Raw genomic sequence first — 23,246 nt, 5'->3', positions numbered from 1 at the left:
TAATTTATCGCTTAAATCATAGTTAATATTTTATATATGTCCATAGATCGTGAAGTGTCAGCTTGATGGTGCAAATTTGAGCTTGATGGTACAAATTTGATATTGTAGACAAAATTAAAATATAACTCGAAACGGTTGTACAATAATTATTAATTCTACTTTGATTAATAATAATTTTTTCATTCCTAAAAAAGTGTTAGTTTTTATGATTAAATTTTTACAAGACATCATTTTTATCATATTTGTTTAAAAGTAAAAATACTTATTTAATTACAATTCTACAAATTTCTTTTATTCTATTTATTCTTCTTATAACTTTAAAAATTTATAAAATTAATGCATTAAAAAAATTATACATGTCACTTCCATAAAAATAAAACCTAAATTCGCTTTGATGATGTTCTAGTTTAGTACAAATTAAGTGAATGCGAGATGAGATCTTATTAGAAGTTAATCTAAAGATCCCACTCACATCTGCATGTTAGAATCTCAACACTTATAATTTACACTTAATTTCTATTGTCTATTTACTTGAATAATAATAGAGTAACTTTTCATTAACATAAAAAAATTAAATTACATAGAGGAATAATCTACCATAAAAATGTTTATTTCTACCTAAAATAGATATATAAATGAAGTTTATCCAGTTGCAAAACCCCTCCTCCATATATCCATTGCGCTTAAATATGCACCACTTTTTATCGTGCTTGTAGTTTAGTATTAATTTGTATTTAACATTTTTTTTTTATATTTTACTATTCTTATTAACAACACAATATCTAAATTAGAAATAAAGTTTTGCATTGATGAGGATCCGGGTCAAGTCCATTTATATTCATTGTGTCGCAAAAGTGAGGGTGTAATAATTTATGAATAAGGTGAAACATGCTAAGTTGTCTATTTGAAGTTATGATGAATGACTCAACAACAACATGAACATACAACCTCTCATACATGTAAGATATCGAAAGTTAATTGCAATAACATACTAACTAAGACGATTTTAAATTAGACTTAAGAGTCATACCAATTGCACCATATTTATCTCCCTCGGAATGAGGCAAACTCAACCCAATGGCTAGTGGCTTTGAAGTACCATTATTTTGTAAAAAATAAAATTGTCCTTCTAGCATGTCTTTGTAGATCCTAAAATGTTTTGGAAAGTTTAATTCAACAATTAAAATAGAGGTCTAATTCTTTTGTTTAATCCAATCACTAATCCTTAACTCATTACAGGATTCAGCCTACTCACATAATTAGGATCTGCAAGATAACAATAATATAAATTAATAACTCCATGTAACAACAAAAGTGGTTTAAGCCTACTTAGTTAAATTGTAATACATTTCTTAATAAATGGAATAATTAATTTTATAAAATTGGCTTTAAGTAAAGAGAATTTAAAGTAAAATAATTTATATTTAGATAGTTTTGAAGAATAAATTTTAATTTAAAAATCACATTTAAAGATAAAAGTTACAAATTGTAATTTCAAATTATATAATTAATTCTAGAGACAATCTAAATATAACAACAACAAAAACTCCCACATATATACCAAAATCAATTTTAAACTTTCAAAATCACTTTTAGCTCTCTCGAAAGTGAATCCAAACAGGCACATAATCGTGACGAGACTTCCATAAAAGTATTTGTTTGTACTTTTATAAAAGTACATTGGCAAGAGCATGACTATTTAGAACATTGCCAACATCATCGTCTAATGTAAAACAAAAATTGTGAATTGTTGGGCATAAGTGCAGTGTTAACACTTATTAAAAATGAATTTACCAGTACACCATTTAAAAATTGGTGTAACGGTACACCATAGATGTCCTTCAATATGGTACTACAACCTCAGAAAATATCAAATGCATTTACATGGGACTAGGACTGACTAGGCTATATACCCATGATAACCAAGTATAAGACGACAAATCTAAAATGTTGAATATAATCAATTTGCGTTTTTTCTTTTCAAAGCACGCAATAAATTATGAGATGACAATTTAAAATTTCATATTAAATGAATCTGCAAGGTTGATCCCACCATGCAAGTTGCTCACTCTTGCCTGTAAACCAGTGTTGGGTACTCTGGATTCCACATGTTATTCTTCACATATTCCACAATTTCATCCTGCAACTCCCCAAAAAGCATGGACAACATTAAATATATAAATATCTGAATTTGATGTTAAATGAGAATGAACTACTTCATGATGATTCATACTGGCATGCAAAACTTTCAGCTCAGATCATACTAAGTCAAAGGAACATCAATGCATTTTCAAAAAAAGTACAAACAAATATACCGATTATTAAAACACAATGTAAGCCAAAGAAATAGGCAATTAAAAACAGTTTCTGAAAGCCTGTGGAAAGCTCACAAACCTATGAACCATGGACGATAAGAGGTCCTACAACAAAACAACATGCAAATGAAGTCATGCATAATAAAACCCTCATATCTACCTACTTTTCTATAATGTCTACCAAGGAACCTTCTAATAAATACCGGATTGAACTGCCACCCATTCTAACCAATGTGTTCATCTTAAACATGAATCTTCTTTGGACAGAAGGGAGAAATAATTAAGATTGTCTTCCATTGCAACAACACTGCGTAAAACTAATATTAATTTGAACCAGACCCGTGATCATATTTAACAACATTGCATTGATCAAAGATTTGCATCCTACGAATACTCTAATACCACAACATGCGGAACAATATGCTAGGGATGGCAGATGTGCAGCCTTTAAACAGTATCGTTGTATTTTTTTGGTTTGTATTTCAGAGGCCACTTCAAGTATAACTAAGTGAAACCATTTAAGAGGGTAAATCTCTCACTATATGTGTATGTATAATAAAATGGGTCTATTTTAACTTTGTAAAAAAGATCTGCAATTGTTTTTCCTTTCACCTATAAATAGATGGTAATTTATATCTGTTACTAAAAGAAGTTTATAATTTAAAAATATCAATTTGATTGTATTATTATCCGTTTTTTGCAAGTAAAGCTTGATTATAGAAACATTTTAAGCATAAGACTTATTAAAACTTCACTTTGGCTTGGTATGTGGATAACCTTCCCCTTATAATAACTTAGGAAATCCTCTCATTGAGCAAGCTCTCAAGGTTTAATTAGCTCGACTTTTTCTCAATTCTTACAACTCTGAAAATAATAGCTGGAGGAAGTCAGAATGCCAGCCAAATCAATCTCCCACGCACTATTCAAGTCTAGTCTAACAGATAGTACCAATTAATTCTATCTGGACTTAGAAGTGTATGTTCATGCAAAATTAATCCAAACCACATTATAGTAGAGATTACATTGGTATGTAATTCAAAAAATACAAAAATAATATCTAATATTTCCAAGCAAACAAAACTTACCCGACTAAGTTTACGGAGTTCTCGAGCATCCATGCCATGGTATCCTTCAGCTAGATCCTCCTCCAAAGCTTCTTCTATAACAGAAGCAGCTACCTCCTTCGTAATATCTCGAATTCTGCAAATATTAATTAGGTTTGAGAAAGATGAAACTTCCTTTAAACTACCTCTTATAAACTATACAGCATAAAGAAAAGCTCATTTCTACCTGGATATTGAAGGGAAAATAACCCCTTTGAGGACCTCCTCTTCACTCATATATGCAGCCAGACTTCAGTTTCCAATGGTAAGGTACACGAAATAAATAAATAAATAAATAAAAGCAAATATGGATATTGTAAAAGTTAGACAGCAATTCAGCAAGAACAATCCAATGAAAAAATCAAGTGTTATGTATGAAATGAAAATAGTTATGTTATTGTAAAAGTAAGTCTATTTTGGCATGCAAACAATTCACTAATTCCCAATAGTAGTATTTATTTTCAGAAATTATTTAATCTTCTAAAACATACCGCTCGGCAGCAGCCTGTAGCATGCCATCTGATATGATCCTAGACCCAGACAAAAGAGTTCCAAGACCAATGCTGAAATAAAAAGTCATTGAAAAGCAAATGAACTGAATGTTATAAATATCACGGCTTAGATTAAATTTAGGTTCATGTTGAAACGGCTAACCTACCCTGGAAACAGGTACATGTTGTTTCCCTGGTTGCAGTGTCCAATACGACCATTTCCTGCAAATTATAACAGAACATTTCCATTATATGTTTTCCCTTGAATGAGACACAGAAAACGATAATAAAATAGACTTAGAACATTTCCATTGTATGTTTTCCCTTGAATGAGACACAGAAAACGATAATAAAATAGACTTTTGTATCGAGCTAGTACTTTACTTAAGTACAGAAAATTTATATACTTCAAAACACACGGTTGAAAAAGTATCTATTTTAGCAAGCTAAAGTACAAGGTTTGCTTTATACAGAAACTGTGGAAGAAACATAAACTATATTCAGAATCTGAAGGGTAGATAAAGTGAGACAAAGAAAAGTTAGGTAAACATACAACTAAAACAGCTGAATTTCAATTTAGAATATAATCAGCTATACAGAACACATATCAACAAACAATTTGTACCGATATGGAATTCGCATACCTGCCGTTCAGAGAGAAAAATACCGGCAGGAATCCTAATCTACCTATTTAACATGAGTTTGTTGACAATTATCATGGTTCTTAAATTTCCAGAAAGCAATGAGCAAAATCATTACACTACCACTTTCTACGCAGAAATAACTAGATTATAAATATAAAAATATATGAAAGATTAGTCTGGGGATTCGTAAACTTATACCGATATCCACATTATTAAATGGACTTCCACTTGCAAATAGAATGTTGTCACCCAAAATGGAGAATGCTTCTTCAGGGGTGCATTCAGCTGTCAAAGAATGAGGGAAGTGGTACACAAACTATTATAAATCCATGTTGCTTGCTGCCACAGCACATACCAAAAGAAAGAAGAAAAAGAACTTATACCATTCTTTGTTGGATTTGACATGGCAAATATGGCTGGTCTTGTTGATGTTGAACCCTTCAGGGCCTCTAATACCTAGAACATAGGATGTCGTCAGTGTATATAGTAGGAAAGAAAGTCAGCAAAAATGCTCTATGACTTATTTGAATTTTCATTCTCATTCATTTAGAGAACACATGTAGCGGTGCTGGTAACCTCGGAAAGTAAATCTATGACTTCTTTTTCTGGTACAGAATCATTGATTTGTCTTATCAGCAAAATCTATAACTAAAAGATTATTCACTAGAGTTTAAAATTTAGAGGTGGGTACCAAAATGAAATGATATATACTATGAAAGAGATAATGATTTAAAATGCTCAATAAAAGCCAAGACAGCATGATCCTCTTTGATTAGGAGACTGTTCTTCCCCTTTTGAAGTTTTCCTTTTTCTTCCATACAAACTACAATGTCATGTCTTACATTGCATGGCTCATTCTTTTATCAGGGATAAAATGCCTAAAAAATTATTTTACAATAGCTACCATAGTTTCTACAAAATGGATTTTCAGCAACTTTCAAATCAACTCTCTTATGACACTATACAACCTTTTTTACCTTAATACTGGACCCTTAATCCTAAATTGATAAGGCAATAAATCATGAAACTTAACAAAATGAGAAGCACTTCTGAGAGATCGTCTAAGATACTTAAAAATATTCTAAGAAATAATAATGACATTTTGATATATTTTCAAGGAATAAAGCACTTGTGTGTTAGTTGCTTTCCCTTTTAATTCACTATGGTTATTATCTCCTTACTGAGGTTGTGTGACTCACCCACCCTTGTTTATCACCAAGAAGTTAAATAGTAAGTTGTAGGTTGTGTGGGCTGGCCTTTCCTATAGGACATTTCTTGTATAAAAATATTTTGGACTGTAAATAATATAGTAGAATGTAAATAATATATATGGGCTGTAAGTATGTAAGTATTCTGGCCCGTTAGCATTACTGTAAATTAGGGTTATTTAATACCCTGTGTCTATATAAAGAGATTCCGCTGTGTAGTTGAAACACACGGGTTATTCATAATATGCCTCTCAATACTCTTTATATTCAACATGGTATTAGAGCCAATTGAGAGACAACCCTAATCGTCAACTACCCGGTCGACCCACTATCTCCGGTGAATATTTTTCTTCGGTAAACCGTGTTCTCAACTCCGGTTTTCCCCCTCTGCTGTTGATACGCTGATTCTTCAACTTTTGTTCAGCCGTTCACGCCCTATCATCGCTGCCGTCACTGTTTTTGACGAGTTTTTTCGACGAACGACCACTCCAGCAGCATCGTACACCCCAGATCGGCCAAAACCCTTCAGCCGCATCATCAGAACTGCCCTCACGCGCCCTCACGCGTCCACACGCGCCGTCTGACCTCCTGCGCGTGAGATCCACGCGCCGCCCACTGCCGCCGCGCGTCTGGCCTCCGTTCACGGTGCCGCTTCGTCCACCGCACTCGCCTCGGCCCCCTGCTTCCATATCTGCCCTCAGTTTTCAGTTTCGAGTTACGGATATACGAGTTCCAGTTCAAACAGCCCCTGTTTTCCCGGTTCCGACGCGTTTTCTGACATTCTGTGCTGACCATGGCGTCCCAGTCTGAAACAAAGAGCATCTTCACCAACTACATCACCTCTCCTCTCTCTGTTGAAAAATTGAATGGATCAAATTATGATAGTTGGGCTGCCGACATCAAACTATGGCTACGTGGTCAAGGTTACGAGGATCATCTCACCCAAAACCCTGATAAGGTGAGTGTGACTGAAACATCTAAATGGAGTCAGATTGATGCTCAGTTGTGTAGTGTCATTAAGTCTACACTTCATCCAGATGTCAAACCGATCTTCCGTCCGCATCTCACGTGTGAATCGGTTTGGAGTCAAGCAAAGGCACTCTATACTAACGACACACAACGTCTATATGGAGTTTGTCACCGCTTGTTGAACATCATTACTCCGAAGTCACTCGATGGCTCTATTTCTACATATCTTGGCACCGTTCATAGTGCACTTCATGACTTTAATGAGCTACTCCCTCCTGCTGCAAGTAATCCAGTTGAACAGAAGAAGGAGTTGGATCAACGCAGCACATTCTTCATGCTTCTTGCACTCTATGGCCTACCCCAGGAGTACTCTGCAACTCGTGATCAAATTTTGGGGTCTGTTACTGTTCCGGATATGTCTACTACTTCAGCGATCCTCCTTCGCGTACCAGCAAAACATCCAGTTGAGCAGTCTATTACTTCAGTTCCGGGTGACACTGCTGCTCTTGCATCTCAGAGACATAATCAGCAACGTTCTCGTGGAGGACCATCCAGCTCTAAGCCTCGTCCAAAATGTGAGCATTGTCATCGGCTTGGACACACTATTGATCGCTGTTGGAAGTTGCATGGCAAGCCTTCGCCTTCAATAAATGCAACTCAGCTTGATCCTTCTGCCACTATTCAGACTACACCATCTCCACAAGGCTCCCCGGCAAACTATGAAGATTTTCTCCGATGGGTTCAGAGTCATCCAAACTCTAGTTCTCCTACTTCGGTTGCACACACTGGTAACTCATCTGTTTACCTCTCTCATTCATCTTCTCTCGGCCCTTGGGTTCTTGATTCTGGTGCGTCTGATCATGTTACTGGTAATAAAGGTCTCTTTTCATCACTTTCTACATCTGGTTTTTTACCTACTATAACCTCTGCCAATGGTACTCAAACCCGGTCTCAAGGAGTTGGCACTGTTCACATTCTCCCTTCTATCTCAGTTGCATCTGTTCTCTATGTACCTGGATGCCCCTTTAATTTACTTTCAGTTAGTCGATTGACTCGATCTCATAACTGTATTATTACGTTCACTAATGATAATGTTACCTTGCAGGACCGGAATTCGGGACGGACGATTGGCGTCGGATGTGAGTCACAAGGCCTCTATTACCTTTCTACAACATCCAAAACGTGCTCTGCCACAGAGTCCCCACATACTATCCATGCTCAGCTAGGACACCCAAGTCTTACCAAACTACAAAAACTGGTGCCTAGTTTGTCTAAGTTATCTACTTTACATTGTGAGTCGTGTCAGTTAGGGAAACACACCCGTAGTAACTTTCCCGATCGAGTCAATAAAAGAGTATCCTCTCCTTTTGCTTTAGTTCACTCTGATGTTTGGGGTCCCTCTCGTACTGTGTCTACTTTAGAGTCTAAGTATTTTGTTACTTTTATTGATGACTATTCTCGTTGTACGTGGTTATTTTTAATGAAAAATAGAACTGAATTGTTTTCCATCTTTGAGCAATTTTATAAAGAAATTAAAACCCAATTTGGAGTTTCCATTCGTACCTTAAGAAGTGATAATGCTCGAGAATATTTGTCTCATCAATTTCAAAATTTTATGGCTTCCAACGGTATTTTACACCAAACCTCATGTCCTCATACACCTCAACAAAACGGGGTAGCCGAACGCAAAAATCGGCATCTCATTGAAACCACACGAACCTTGCTTCTCCATGGCAATGTTCCATTCCGTTTTTGGGGGGATGCAGTCTTAACGGCGTGCTACCTTATTAACCGTATGCCATCTTCTGTCCTTGATGGCAATATCCCCCATTCGGTCCTCTTTCCCCATACACCTCTTCACCCACTACCACCTCGTGTCTTTGGGTCCACATGTTTTGTTCACAATTTATCCCCCGGTTTGGACAAATTGTCAGCTCGGTCACTCAAGTGTGTCTTTCTCGGTTATCATCGGTCCCAAAAAGGCTACCGTTGTTATTCTCCCACACTACACCGCTACGTTACATCAGCTGATGTTACCTTTTTCGAGTCTGTACAATATTTTAAACCTACCCATATAGCTACTGAGCCCTATCAGGACATTAATCCCGAACCTCCTCAAGTAGTTATCCCTCTCCCACACACTCATATTCCTATCGAACCTGCCAAGTCTGCCCCTCAACCTCCCTGACCACTATAAACATATCACCGTCAATGCTTACCCTCTGTTGTGTCTGTTCCTGTTCCCATTATAGACTCTCCTCCGACACCACCTCCAGATCCAGTCCTGCCACCTGAGCCTGACCTTCCCATTGCTCTTCGTAAGGATATTCGCACCACCCGTAATCCATCTCCTCATTATATTGATTTGTGTTATCATCGTCTTTCTCCTTTACATTACACTTGCTTGTCCTCCTTGTCTTCTGTTTCTATTCCTAAAACTACAGGTGAAGCATTATCCCACCCTGAGTGGAGGCAAGCAATGCTTGATGAGATGTGTGCTCTACAAAGCAGTGGTACTTGGGAATTGGTACCTCTACCTCATGGGAAGTCGGTAGTCGGGTGTCGTTGGCTTTATACAGTGAAGGTTGGTCCTGATGGTAAGATTGATCGATTTAAGGCTCGTTTGGTAGCCAAGGGATATACTCAGATTTTTGGGTTGGATTACAATGACACATTCTCACCGGTTGGCAAAATGGCATCTGTCAGACTGTTTTTCTCCATTGCAACAATTCGACATTGGCCTCTCCATCAGCTTGACATTAAAAATGCCTTTTTGCACGGTGATTTTGAAGAGGAAGTGTATATGGAGCAACCACCAGGATTTGTTGCTCAGGGGGAGTCTTCCAACATGGTTTGTCGGCTACACAGGTCCCTTTATGGTCTTAAACAGTCTCCTAGAGCTTGGTTTGGCAGATTCAGCTCGGTAGTACAAGAATTTGGTATGATCCGCAGTGAAGCCGATCACTCTGTATTTTATCATCACTCAGCTCAAGGGTGCATCTATCTTATTGTTTATGTGGATGACATTGTTATAACTGGTAGTGATCAGCAAGGAATACTCCAGTTAAAACAACATCTCTCAAATAAATTTCAGACTAAAGACCTTGGTAAACTCCGTTATTTTCTGGGTATTGAAGTAGCTCAATCTAAGGATGGTCTTGTAATTTCACAAAGAAAATATGCTATGGATATCCTTGAAGAAACCGGCCTACTAAATGCCAAGTCAGTTGATACTCCTATGGATCCAAATGTCAAACTCCTACCCAATCAGGGGGAGCCTCTATCAGATTCAGGAAGATATAGGAGATTGGTTGGAAAATTAAACTATCTCACAGTCACTCGTCCTGACATTTCCTTTGCTGTCAGTGTGGTAAGTCAGTTCTTAAATTCTCCTTGCCAAGAACATATGGATGCTGTAATCCGGATTCTTAAATACATCAAAAGTGCACCTGGAAAAGGTCTCATTTATGAAGATAGAGGACATACTCAAATAATTGGCTACTCAGATGCTGATTGGGCAGGCTCACCCGTAGATAGACGATCAACTTCCGGGTATTGTGTACTCATAGGAGGAAATTTAATATCTTGGAAGAGTAAGAAACAAAATGTTGTAGCAAGATCCAGCGCTGAGGCAGAATACAGGGCCATGGCACTAGTAACATGTGAACTCATCTGGCTGAAACAGTTACTGAAAGAACTTCAATTTGAAGAGACTAGCACAATGACATTAATATGTGATAATCAAGCTGCATTGCACATTGCCTCGAATCCGGTGTTTCATGAGAGGACCAAGCATATTGAGATTGACTGCCATTTTGTTAGAGAAAAGATTGAATCAGGTGACATCATCACCAGCTTTGTCAAATCCAATGATCAGTTAGCAGATGTGTTTACAAAGTCATTGCGAGGTCCTAGAATTAGTTATATATGTAACAAGCTAGGTGCATTTGATTTATATGCTCCAGCTTGAGGGGAAGTGTTAAATACTATAGTAGAATGTAAATAATATATATGGGCTGTAAGTATGTAAGTATTCTGGCCCGTTAGCATTACTGTAAATTAGGGTTATTTAATACCCTGTGTCTATATAAAGAGATTCTGCTGTGTAGTTGAAACACACGGGTTATTCATAATATGCCTCTCAATACTCTTTAGTTATTATCTTCTTACTGAGGTTGTGTGACTCACCCACCCTTGTTTATCACCAAGAAGTTAAATAGTAAGTTGTAGGTTGTGTGGGCTGGCCTTTCCTATAGGACATTTCTTGTATAAAAATATTTTGGATTGTATTAAGTCTTTCAATAATGGAAAGATATACCTTGTTTGTTTTTGTTGCTGGCTGTTGGTAAATATACTTTCAGCACATGATTATTACTTTCGGATGAAAAATTTAGGGGAAAATTGGCAATAACTATATGAAGGAATACGTGGGTAGTGAATGGGGCACCTGAAGTACTAGCAAATGATATTTGGTGGGAAGGCTGAGAAGGGAATTGGCCCTCTCTCAAGTCAGGAGTTATTTTTCATCTTTTAATTGATTTCTCCATTCTGAAAGGAGTTGAGCTCCAACAATTGTCATATTTTCTTCCAAATAGCAATTGTTAAGATAAGGTTTATAGGATTCTTCCTTTGGTTATAGTGAAATTCTGATTCAAAATCATGTTAGTCTTTTAATAATATTTAGATCCTATTAGAACAACAAAAACAGAGCACTGCCAGAAAGTATTAGATTCTATAAGAAAGCAAAAACCTCTAAATTTAACAAGGAGGATATAGTACCAAACATTACATTCAGCAGAGCACATTTATGATTGATCACGGAAAAAAATTATGAACATGGCCTATTCCCCACTGAGAATTTTGAAAATATGTAATGATACATAACTCCTTCCAATGAGAAATAGATGGAAGAGAAGCTGATTCCATAGTCTTACTCAACCAAATACGTGTGCAATGCAAAGTCAAACGAAAGCATCAGACGTATGTACCTCTTTTGAGAACAATCCTCCAACAGCAGATAGTCCTAGGAGGACATCGGGCTTCACTTGCTTGACCTGTTACCAAAGTTCAACAAGGACATATGAAGGAAGCAGCTTGAAAGTTGATCAATAAAAAAACAAATGAAATTCAGAGAGCAAAAGTTGATCACGAAATATTAAACATGGGATTTCACAAACAGACTTGATGAGAGATTTTAGAGCCTCATCATCATATTGATGTTTTCACATATGTTTTGCCTTGATATTATTATGGAAGATCCCCAATCCTACAGACCGCTTGCAAAAAAACCTCTCATTTTATTCAAAGAAACTTGACGGTCACTATAAAAGGTGCTAAGTAATGTGCGTTGGTGTTATGATATATAATTTGCCTCGGACATATTGTTGGTGTTATGATATATAATTTTTTAACAAAGAATGCAATAAAATGATCATAAGTTAGCAACTCCCATGGTTGAAAGTTAACTTTCAATCTAACAAGCTGGAATCTTTATTCTTCAATTCTCAGGCATTGAAGGTGAGTAAGTTTACCATATCCAAAATTCCAAATGCTATAAGAACCTTCCTAAAATTGGGTAATATTAGCTGAAGATAAAAAACTACAGCAATAGTTTTTTTTTCCATCTATCTCATATATTATGGCTTTTCATAATTTATAATTTCATATTTGCATCTAAAGTGATATTTTAACGAACCACTTCTGTAAGACTTGCTCCTTCACTTAGTCCTTGGCGGTCCATTTCTTTCAAATTTCTTGCAAAAGGAAGGGCATCTGGATCAATATTTTCACGTCCTTCAGTTATTAATCCCTGCATTTACAGCAACAATAGAAAAATTGCATATCAAATAGTGATCAAAACATTTGAAAGTAATCATAAATATGGCAAAAAACACATCCTCGTTATGATGAGTTTGCATGGCTCACCAAAAATTTATATTTATATTATAAATAAAATTAAAGCCATCACGAATACAACTTCAGTTGAAATGCTAAGGCTCACATATTTTGAGATCTTCAACAATGCTAAAGAGGGTAAGTGGATAATACTTGGTGATTTTCAAGATCAATAATGGTCAAACATGGAATATCAAAACTGGATTCTGAAACAATGCTGGAGTGTAAAATAATAAAATGTTTTTTCATCATAATATTGGAGCAGAACAAGATTCATAAATCCACGATATCATCAAGGATAGTAAGCCACTAAGCCTTTACGATAAAAATACTTATCAAGCAGCGAAATTGAATATTTGAGCGGGTCCATAGGCTATCTATATGAAATATCAGCTTAAACATTAAAGCATGAAATTCAACCAGGAAGACAGTTGTTTAGGTTGTGCACCAACAAAAGAGAAAGGAAGGGAGAGGTAGCTATGATAATCAAATTCAAAATTCAATCTGGCTGAGCATTTGAATGGAGCCATTTGCAACATATTATTTCTTTTTAGAAAAGGCCATTTGAAACATATTATATATACCATAAAAACACAGTCGAGAGAATCCGTCCATATTTTCCTATAACAAATGCATATCATTAATAGATCTCTTTTGTGGCTTTGTACATAAATTAAATGTGATGCATGACAAGAGAACAGCTCCCTATCTCTGCCAGGCTAATAACATGGTTCTTACTAATTCAGTGTTCCTTTTACATGGTATGATTCGTGACATTAATAAAGTGGTAATAAATATATCTAAGGTGCTCAAGCATTTCCAACAGAAAACTCAGGCTCAGCTTACATGTGTCATGCCATTTACCATAAATTAAAGCCGAAGTTTAAAAGATACAGCTATACCAACATGAAGCAAGGATAAGGAAAATTTCTAAATATATGATATGTGCATTACAATTTAGAGGGACATATATGAAAATTTAGTTTAAATTTAAACACATAGATTTAAAAATTACCAAATTTTAACAAAACACAATTGCTTAAGTGAGTTTGAATCCATCTTTCCATATTAAGATATGATTCAAGGAAATTAGTTGATGTTTCAAAGATTTTGTGGAGTTTCAAAGCCTCATAATTGCAGCATGATACAAGGTCATGAAAGCCAACCCCCAAAAATATATATACTAGCATTCAATTGAATGGATATATAATTTGTATAAAAATATGTTTTCTATCAGAAACAAAATTTAATTACTACAAAGAATTGAACCATGCTTAATATCATCAGGCTATACAATACCTTTGCATCAACAACCCAAAATTGACTCTTGGCACTCTCAAAAGCAGCTTCATTATTACCCAGCATCCTTGCCATTGTTTTTCTTGCTGCATTAAGAACGCCGATTCCAGCACTGCAGTAGTACAAATATAACCCAAAAAAATGCCACAAAACAACACCCTGAATGTGAATTTCCTTAGTGACTATGAACTCAAAAGAGACTTTCAATTGTAAAAATAAGCTTTCATTAAAACCAAATTTATTCTAAAAATAAGCAATGACACTTTGACCACCATTTTTTCAACAAACTACTTTGACCACCATTTCTAGGAGATCACTCATCCTAGTAGGCTAGTACTACCTCCCCCAAACACACTTAACCATGATGGGATTCAATGCATATTCTTACCTAAAAAATAAACTTATCTTAAGAGAGAAAAAAGTGTAGAAGCCATATTCTTAGATCTTGAGCTATTTTTATGTACAAACCTAACAGAGTTGATAAAAGACCGTAAATAAAATATTCAGTTAGGATTCAGAACTTGGAAATCTTGTGCCTAAACTATTGCTTCTGCAAAAAAATGACTAGGGATTTGTTTTAGAAACAATGCCATAGTGATCTAACTAGAAAAGGGAGAAACTGAATAATATTTCTTTGAACAATTCAACCTGTATACAATATACAGACCACGCTAAATAACTTCTTTCCTAAAATAAGGCTTGCTTTTCAGTAACTAATAATTTTCCTCAGTAACGGAATTTTACAATAATTGTAATATAAAGGCATCCATTGTAGAACAGTTATAATAGTTTAGACAGATGGGTAGAATGCAAATCTGGAATAACTGGTAATCATGCAAGTTCCCAGAAATCTACTTCTCACTGTTTGTTCTTCCTAGACCAATATGAGAGCATCAAACAGCTTTAGGTTCAAAGTTTACGACTACTGTAAGTGGGAGATGTTCAGTTTCATGAGGCCTGTCAGTGTCATTGCCTGTATCTTAGGATGGGCCCGACCCGGGAAAATGAGTGCAAGATGTATACTGGTAGGAGGAAGAAAGAATAGGCTGGCTATTATTAGGCCTTTAATATAATATAGAGAACTTAGGGAAACTAGGGTAATTATATATAAAGTATGGTGTAGCCGTGAGATAGCAATTAGGATTACTCTTATTGGTTAATTGAATTACTCACTTGTTAGGAGACATTCTCCAATGACACGATAAAGATATTATGATATATTTTCCAGATATTTCAACATAATGGGATAATTAGTTCTCTGAGCAAAAAAACTTTAGGTCAAATCGTAAGAGCGTGGTCATCCTTTTACAATAAAAGATAACTAGCTAACCTTCCAGCACCAGCAACAACTATCTTCTGCTTTGGGAAGTCAATCATTGGCCTTCCTTGAGCTCTTACAGCACCTAGAAGTCCAGCAATAGCAACACCAGCTGTCCCCTGTGCAGGTAATTTCACATGCATCAAGCAATAAAATACCATGACAAGATCTATACATAATTTCCATCTATACATTGAAATCAGTTCTCAGGAGCTAGAGACTATAACTCAGTAGCTATAGAGTAGAGCAAACTCCCAATTTAGTCCTCCAAAGTTTAGTGAGAACAAATGACATCAATTAGGTCCCGATACTAGTTGATGTAAAATTTGTGTTCTGAAATTTTTTCGATAGCCAATAACAATAATAACATTTTAATATTTGCAAAAAATGAGGAACGTGAAAGCATCATTTTACAAATTGCCAACTAAACTCGGCATGTATTTGTTTATGCATTACAATCTGCGATTTACAACCATAATAAATAAGCAAACATTTCCTAGGAAACCACATTTCTAATATTGCTGGGAACTAGTTACTTATTGAACAATGTGTTAATTCTAGCACCCTAATTTTCTGATGCCATTAATCCTAGATCTTCTACTTCACTACAACTACACAATTTTCATAAATAATAATAGTAGCAAATTTGGAGGAAAAGCTTATATCATTCTTCAGAATAATGCAACCAAAGAAAATGCAAAATCCCACAAGGCCCAAAACATGGCTATCTATTATAGTCTATAAAGAATGCGTACTCCACAAATAAATTTGTGCTCAAATATGGTATTGTATCTAAAATACATGTTGGTTACTCGTGAGTACAAATCCGCTACACACCATAATTATTTTTCAAACAAAAATTGGGCAGCCCAATTAGGTACATGTTGGTACTTTATGGGTATGTACCATTCTGCACCGATGGTGTGATAAATAAATAAAATGAAAAAATATGTTTCTCCCATTCTTTTTCTGGTGATAATGATATTCTTTCTCTATTTTCTGATATAGGATAAATAATATTTCCCTATTTTTTATTGTGTATATATATCCTCTTCCTAACCCAATTTTTGTTTTCCTATATGTATTTCCTAATTCTATATGTACATCCATATCGTAAATTCCCAAGTTCAATAAAGAATTAACAATATTTCCTGAGATACGTAAAAGCACCCTGTAAAAACATTTGACATGATACAATATTATACAAAAGAAACTTTACCTGCACATCATCATTAAACATTCGGTAGGTAGCTCTATACCGCTGTAATAACTTAAAAGCCCATTTACTTTGAAAATCTTCAAACTGTGAGAGCACAAGATTATTGATTGTCATAAAATAGAAAAACATGGATCTTATGAATAAAATGCAAATGCAATCTATTATTTTCATTTTAAATGTCACTTCCAATACCTGTACAATCACATTTGGCCAGCGAGTAAAAACAGCTTCCATAAATTCATCTATAACAGCAAGATAGTCATCCCCATCAAGGCGATTCTGCTGTAATCCTAAATCTGATAAGAAAGAATAAACCAATCATGTTTCATAGAGTGAATTCGACTCAGTTGGAAAGCTTAGGATGAAACCAGCATAATTGTAACTGAAACAACAATAGGCATAAGAAATATCTGAATAAGCTGCACAAGACAAGTTGTACTTAAAGATATTAAACCACTCATAGGCTTCAACCAAATAGTTTAAGCATTTGGGAAGTTGATCTTTTAGCCCATTTGATCAAGATTCAATCCTGCGACCCCCATTCTTTTAAAAAAAAATTAGCACAAGGTTTGAGCATTGTTCACATTGCAGGCACAAAGAGCTCATGCTAAAGTATGTTAGAGATGTAAAACCATTCATAGCCTTCACTGCCTAATAGATTTAGATTTTGGGAAAGTTAGTCTTTAACAGAAGCAAACTCTAGAGTTGATGAAAATTTAGATATGGTCACTTATTTTGATGCAATCATATCACCCCTATATAGGTCCCATTACAAGATCTTTAACTGAATTGATATAGGAACACTTACATAAGGGATCTTCAAGTAACTTTTTGTTGTTAGTACCAACGTCAATCATCACGGGAAGTACCTTTATAAAAAGGAGAAAAAATTATTGGAATCGTAAAAGACATGTACTATATAGAGCTAACAATAGAAGAACAGTAAAATACATAATGGTGATGATGATGTAAAGGGGGAAAATAGCATGGTTAAAAAGGTCAATGGTAGCACATATATTACCATTTCTAATTGTCCAAGTAATGACATCGCAGATTATTAGAACTACAAAGTAGCCGAGCAAGATGGGAGCAATTACAAGACAGAATAACAGGTAAAATAACAACCAGAAGCCATGACAAAATTATTATTAAATTAAGCACAATAGTCTGACAATTCCAGTTTACCATCTTGTAGAATGAAGGAATGTTTTCCAGTTTCCACAACTTGCAATGCCTATTAATTAATATACCGAGACCAAATTAATGTGTATGAGATATAGCCAAAAGACACTAAGGGTTACACAAAAGAAGTTAGTTTCTTCCAACACGGCTGTTAAGCATAATTGATTGCAGCATTTGTTGAATTGGAATATTTGATATTTTTTTAACAACAACCTAATTAAAGAAATTAAATAAATCATATACTTTAACAGTTTGAAAGGAACAATAATGAAACATTGAGCAACCACGTACCCTTTGAGGATTTATCCCAGCAGCAGCAACATATAGATCAAGCTTCCCAATGGCAATGCCAATTCCTTGAACTCCAAGATCTCCAAGTCCCAGAATTCTGCTCCCATCAGTAACTACAATCATATCAACCTGAAAAGTATCAAATGAGATGTCGCAATTTGACACTTCAATAAGTTAGTAACAGAAATATCATTCAAACACGTGGGTCATAACGACTTTACAACGTAATGAAATGCTAGTGTTTAATCTTCTAAATATGTGTTGATAAACATAGAGAGAAAGTGTTTGACAGAGAGAAAGGAAAGAGAGGATTTAATAATATTGATTTGACTATCAAAAGAAAGAAAAAGAATTTCAGATACAAAGTTCACTAGCAACTAAGCTATTTACAGAGGATGTGGTATCTGTTTCACAACGGTTAGGTATAAAAAGAATAATCCTCTTACAAGGGACGTCCCCTTCTCCCCAACTGAGAAAGTCAAGTTTTGGTTATCTTATCCAAAAGTTTCGTTCCAATTACACTTTTCCCTATTTAATTACTGAGGAAAATTAACTGTTGATTGAAAAAAGGACCGTATAATCAGTAAATCATGAACAAGAAAACTCAACATCACATGAACCAACCTGAACAGCATTTAACAGATACCGTGCTGTCATTGAATCAGAGCTTGACAAGAGGTAATGAGTTCAATTCTTTTTCCACCCAAAATCTTATAATTAAATTATATTTTTCAGATAATTAAAAATTAAAATAATATTTGCATGGTCTCCATATAACATACTGGAAAAGTATAATGCTTTGTACCATACCGAAAAACGTACTAGCTAAAATTTATAATGGAAATGCATAGTTAAAGACCTGCTCAGCTGGCCAGTTATAGACCATGGACATCATTTCTCCACGATCCTGAGCACTGAAATACATTCCTCTTGGCCTTCTAAAAAGTCCACTATAGTTCTGACATACAAGACCCACAGTTGGAGTATATACTATCGGTGCATATTCCTCAATGTTGGCAATCAAAACCTGACATTATACGACATGTCATTGAAGTTAAAACCATTCTTTAGATAAACCTGACATTATACGACATGTCATACTTTATAATACATAGTCTCATTTCTATCATGCAAGCGATTTAGTATCCGCCACTTGGCCAGCGCATTAGGATCAGAAGGTCCGTCTCTTGCTTGAACTTCAAGCCTTTTCAGATCAACCACTATAAACACAAATTTTAGCAAGTTATTAAAAAACAGAACAATGCACAGTTCAAAAATTACTTACAGAAAAAGTAAAAAATGTATATAAAAAACAGAATCCTTATTCCCCATCACCAAACCACCAATTGGGAATTATGCAATAAAGAAATGTCTGTACTTTTTTCAAAACTGTTCAAACACCTGAAACAAAATATATCCCGGAATAGAGTTACTTTTACATGCAAAAAAGTCACATTATTTATTATTCTATAAACAGACAACTGAATGATGGAAAAAGCCTTGATTTGAATGTCCTAATTCCCATTTAAAGAAAATATGGACCTCATCATTAACATCACCAACCACCACTAGAAACAAGAAAAGAATCTCCTACCAAATGAACCCGCATTCATTAGATATGGTTAACATTGCATGAGATCGGAGAAAATAGAAAACATACTGAAGCGCTCAATCTGTACGTCGGGAGACACAACATTTGGAGGAAGCAGTCCTCGTAGATCAAGACGATCTCGTTCTGTCATGGAAAAGGCTGTTCCCTAAATTCAAAACACCAAAGTACAAATATTACTAAATCAGACTGAAAGTTTATAGGAAATGAAAAATATATTCACAATTGGAAGAGTATGTGACAATAAAACTTGGTAGCAAAAGCACACAATCATCTTCTGCCCGTTACTTAAAAGAAGCCTAGGCAAAATATTAGAATGAAGAAAAGGGAAGTTGCATGAAATTTCATGTGTACTTTCTAACATCATGTAAAATAAGCAGAATATTAGCACAATTTATTTATGAATTGTAGCTTCTAAAGAAGAGTTTGGAAATTGGAACTATTAGAAATTGAGGAATATGAAAATATTATTTACAAAGTAACTATCAGCTTTATATATACATCACAAATGTTGCTCTTGACAAGAAGAATGATAAATAAGCTAAAAGCATTTCCTAGTCACTCAATTAGTAATGTGTTAATTCTAAATATCTTATGTTTCAAATTTCAATATCTATGAAGAAAATCATCAAACTGGCATCAAGTTTACTGCCTTTAAACTGAAAGGTGTTGTGTTAGAAACTATTGCCTTTTTCAGGACAGGTTATTTCCTTTATTTCTATACAGATTTATTTCCTTAATTCTTGTTGGCAGATTTACTTCCTTTAATGTACTACTATTCTGTGCAAGAAGTTGTAAACGCCAATCTATATAACGTAAATCCCTATATAAGTATGTAACAGTGAAAAATTCAAGTAACAATATTTGGAAATTATTCTTTCAATTTGGTATTAGGGCTGTTTCATTGTAGCGATTATAGCAGCCACCTTCATTATAACTGTTCTCACACTCTCACTACTCATTACACCATTGTGCTAAAATCTGCCATACGCAACCCAGCTACAAGCTTTGTGCTGTTGACTAAGATCGCTCCTCTGAACGACAACCGTACCAGAAGGTTCGCCATCCTCAATTTGTCCAATCTCTATAAACCCATAGCTAATGAGCCTCTCATGTGCCCACATGTTTGGGACAATCTCTGCCATACTTTATCTGTGAAATAAGAACTTACTACCAGCTATGAGTTGAAGACAATTATTCTCTACCAAATGGGGCTCACTTTCAGTTACATAGTATCACAGGATGCTTAATGCCATATGGGTTGAATTGGAATAGCGCCAAAATTATTTTAGACAAACTATTTTTGTCATTTCAATTTTCTTTCTATGTAGATTGGTTTCCTTAAATAATATCAAGAGAATACATGATGCTTCAAACCATGTGATGATATAACACAGAAACTGAATTTTCGCATCAACAAAACAAAACTACTTAGCACATAATCCAACCAAAAGCACACTCCCAATGCGTAAAACAATTCCAACAAAGTTCAAATTATAATAAAACAAACAAAAAACAATATGCAAAAGCATTTTGTGAATGTAAGCAGCATCACAAAGAAAGCAGTGTAAAATCATTGAAGCCTTAACTATATTACACTGATAGAGGCCCTGTTTGGACAAGCTTATTTTCACCCCAATTGGGTTTCTCCATAAAAATAAATAACCACTACCAAAGCATTCTATACTTGTTTGGATGGACTTAAAACAGTTTCTGAAACTCATATAAGCTGTTTTCAATTTTATTTTCATTGGAATAAGCCTTCTTTGCAAATTATCAAAAATTAAAATGGCTGTAGTTATTTTTCAGCAACAAAACTGTCTATCCAATCATATTCAGCTTAATTAAAACTAGGATAAAACTTAGTTGCAATTACTTGTACACAGTTTTTCCTGTCCTCCAATTCCGATTCAACATATTGATTATATATCCAACATCCTATAGTAAAAATACGATTATTTTAAATTCAAATTTAAGTGAACAATTTAATCCCCGTGACATGTTATAACCAGTGAACAGAACAAACAGGATCTATTGAACAGCACAAACATCCCCAATTGAAGAATAACACCTTTTTTTTCTTCCTTAAAACCATTCCTATAAGAACATACCTTCGAGTTAAGTAAATAAATAAATAAATAAATAAAATTAACACTTGGCCTTCTGAGAAATGTTGTTCTGAAACGCATATAAGCTGTTTTCAATTTTATTTTCATTGAATTAAGACTTTACCAATATTAAAAAGGCCTACACTTATTTTTCACCATAAAATATGTTTATCCAATCATATTCAGCTTAATTAAAACTATCCCTATAAAAATACACTTTCATGACTCTGTTTGGATAAACAACCTAATTAAGCATCTATAGCATAAGCATTTATCACATAAGTGGTTAAACATAAGCTCATTCTATAACAAAATATAAGATAAAGTCAAATTGTTTTCATACAAGTTATAAACTATTTTCATAAGCTAGCTAAATAAACTTACTGTCTAGTCATAAGCTATTTATATAAAATCTCCTAAATAGCCTCACAGGTGTTTGTCATCAAATAAGCTCGATTATGTGAATTCAAGCCTCGAGCCAAGTAGATAAATAAATAAAATTAACAGATGACCTTCAAATTATCAACAAGCTATTCATTCAATACAAACGGTGTACGTGTATTCACTTCAAAAATCAAATTAGCATGAAATTAAATACATAACAAAACGGTAAAAATAAATGTAGTAATACGAAGTATAAGAAGGAAGAGTATATATATTTACATACTTTATTGAACCAAGGATCGTGAAGAATGTCGAGGCTGCGTTTGTGAACGATGGTTGGGCGATGACCTTCCGTCGTCGTGAAAGATTTCCTCGAAAGTAAGAAGTAACTGCCGGTCACGTGCTGTTTGAGGCGTTGCAGTATCGGCGACGATGACCTCACGTGCTTCCAGAAGATCGCCATTTTTCGCGATCTATGCTGAAAGAGATAGTCGCTTGTTTTGTGAAGTGAAGAGTGGGAACAAAACTGCAAATGGCGTTTCTATGCTAATTGCTATGATTTGCGGGGTTTGGGAGTGAGGGGGTTGTAATTATTATTATTTATTACTTTATTTAGTACTATTTATAACAGAAAAATACATTACAAATAATGTAATAATTTATTATTTTAACTTTTCAATTATTTTTATATATATATATATATTCGTTTAGAAAAGTGTTGATATTTAAATATCTACTAATAACATTAAATAGAAAAATATTTTAAATGAGAGTAAATAAATTATTTAAATAATTGGAATATTTCTTTATGGTCTATGAATGCAGGTAGGTGGTGACGAACTTTTAGAGTGTGGCTTTGGAATATTGACTTTCTGATTTTTAATTAAAAGTTGTGTATTATTCTCTTTCTTTATATAATGAAACATATTGACTTTTGGATGAAAAGGATGATGAGTTTGGAATTGGGCTCGAATCCTAAACATGGGACCATACCTCAACAGTTATATTTATACCCCACGTTTTCTTCAAACCACCCGTTTCATCCTTTTCTTTTATACTTCCTAGTGTTTAATCCTTGTACACGGAATCAACTTATATTTTAATAAATAAATTATTATATATATATATCAATTCTCATAAATTTTATTTACATTAAATACATAAATTGATTTAAAAAAACAATTTATAACCAAAAAACAAAAATATAATTC

General features: G+C 34.5%; 1 protein-coding gene across 1 annotated transcript; it reads right to left on the bottom strand.

Annotated features, from left to right (window-relative positions):
- Positions 1-1,724: 1,724 nt before the first annotated feature.
- Positions 1,725-22,627, bottom strand: LOC101512359 (NAD-dependent malic enzyme, mitochondrial). The gene is made up of 19 exons (XM_004510084.4): positions 22,319-22,627; positions 19,595-19,691; positions 19,036-19,154; positions 18,794-18,961; positions 17,935-18,063; positions 17,270-17,330; positions 16,654-16,757; positions 16,462-16,545; positions 15,255-15,361; positions 13,925-14,036; positions 12,426-12,539; positions 11,719-11,784; positions 4,937-5,009; positions 4,752-4,838; positions 4,077-4,131; positions 3,910-3,981; positions 3,606-3,668; positions 3,401-3,515; positions 1,725-2,140 (listed from the first exon to the last, which is right to left on the bottom strand). The coding sequence occupies exons 1-19, from the start codon at positions 22,496-22,498 to the stop codon at positions 2,066-2,068; spliced, it is 1,881 nt and encodes a 626-aa protein (XP_004510141.1). The 5' UTR covers positions 22,499-22,627; the 3' UTR covers positions 1,725-2,065.
- Between the last annotated feature and the right edge of the window lie 619 nt (positions 22,628-23,246).

The sequence above is a fragment of the Cicer arietinum genome, chromosome 7 (genome assembly GCF_000331145.2).
Source record: "Cicer arietinum cultivar CDC Frontier isolate Library 1 chromosome 7, Cicar.CDCFrontier_v2.0, whole genome shotgun sequence".
NCBI classification, from domain to species: Eukaryota; Viridiplantae; Streptophyta; class Magnoliopsida; order Fabales; family Fabaceae; genus Cicer; species Cicer arietinum.
This window is presented reverse-complemented; position numbering and strand designations above follow the sequence as displayed.

Bases quoted from the DNA above. Each gene is read 5' to 3' on its own strand.
- LOC101512359 (XM_004510084.4), bottom strand. From the start codon at position 22,498: ATGGCGATCTTCTGGAAGCACGTGAGGTCATCGTCGCCGATACTGCAA. The intron at 11,785-12,425 runs GTTCGTTAAAAT...CTTTGGTAACAG, and splicing joins GAGCAAGTCTTACAGAAGTG to GTCAAGCAAGTGAAGCCCGA. The intron at 2,141-3,400 runs GTAAGTTTTGTT...GGGGAGTTGCAG, and splicing joins AACTCCGTAAACTTAGTCGG to GATGAAATTGTGGAATATGT.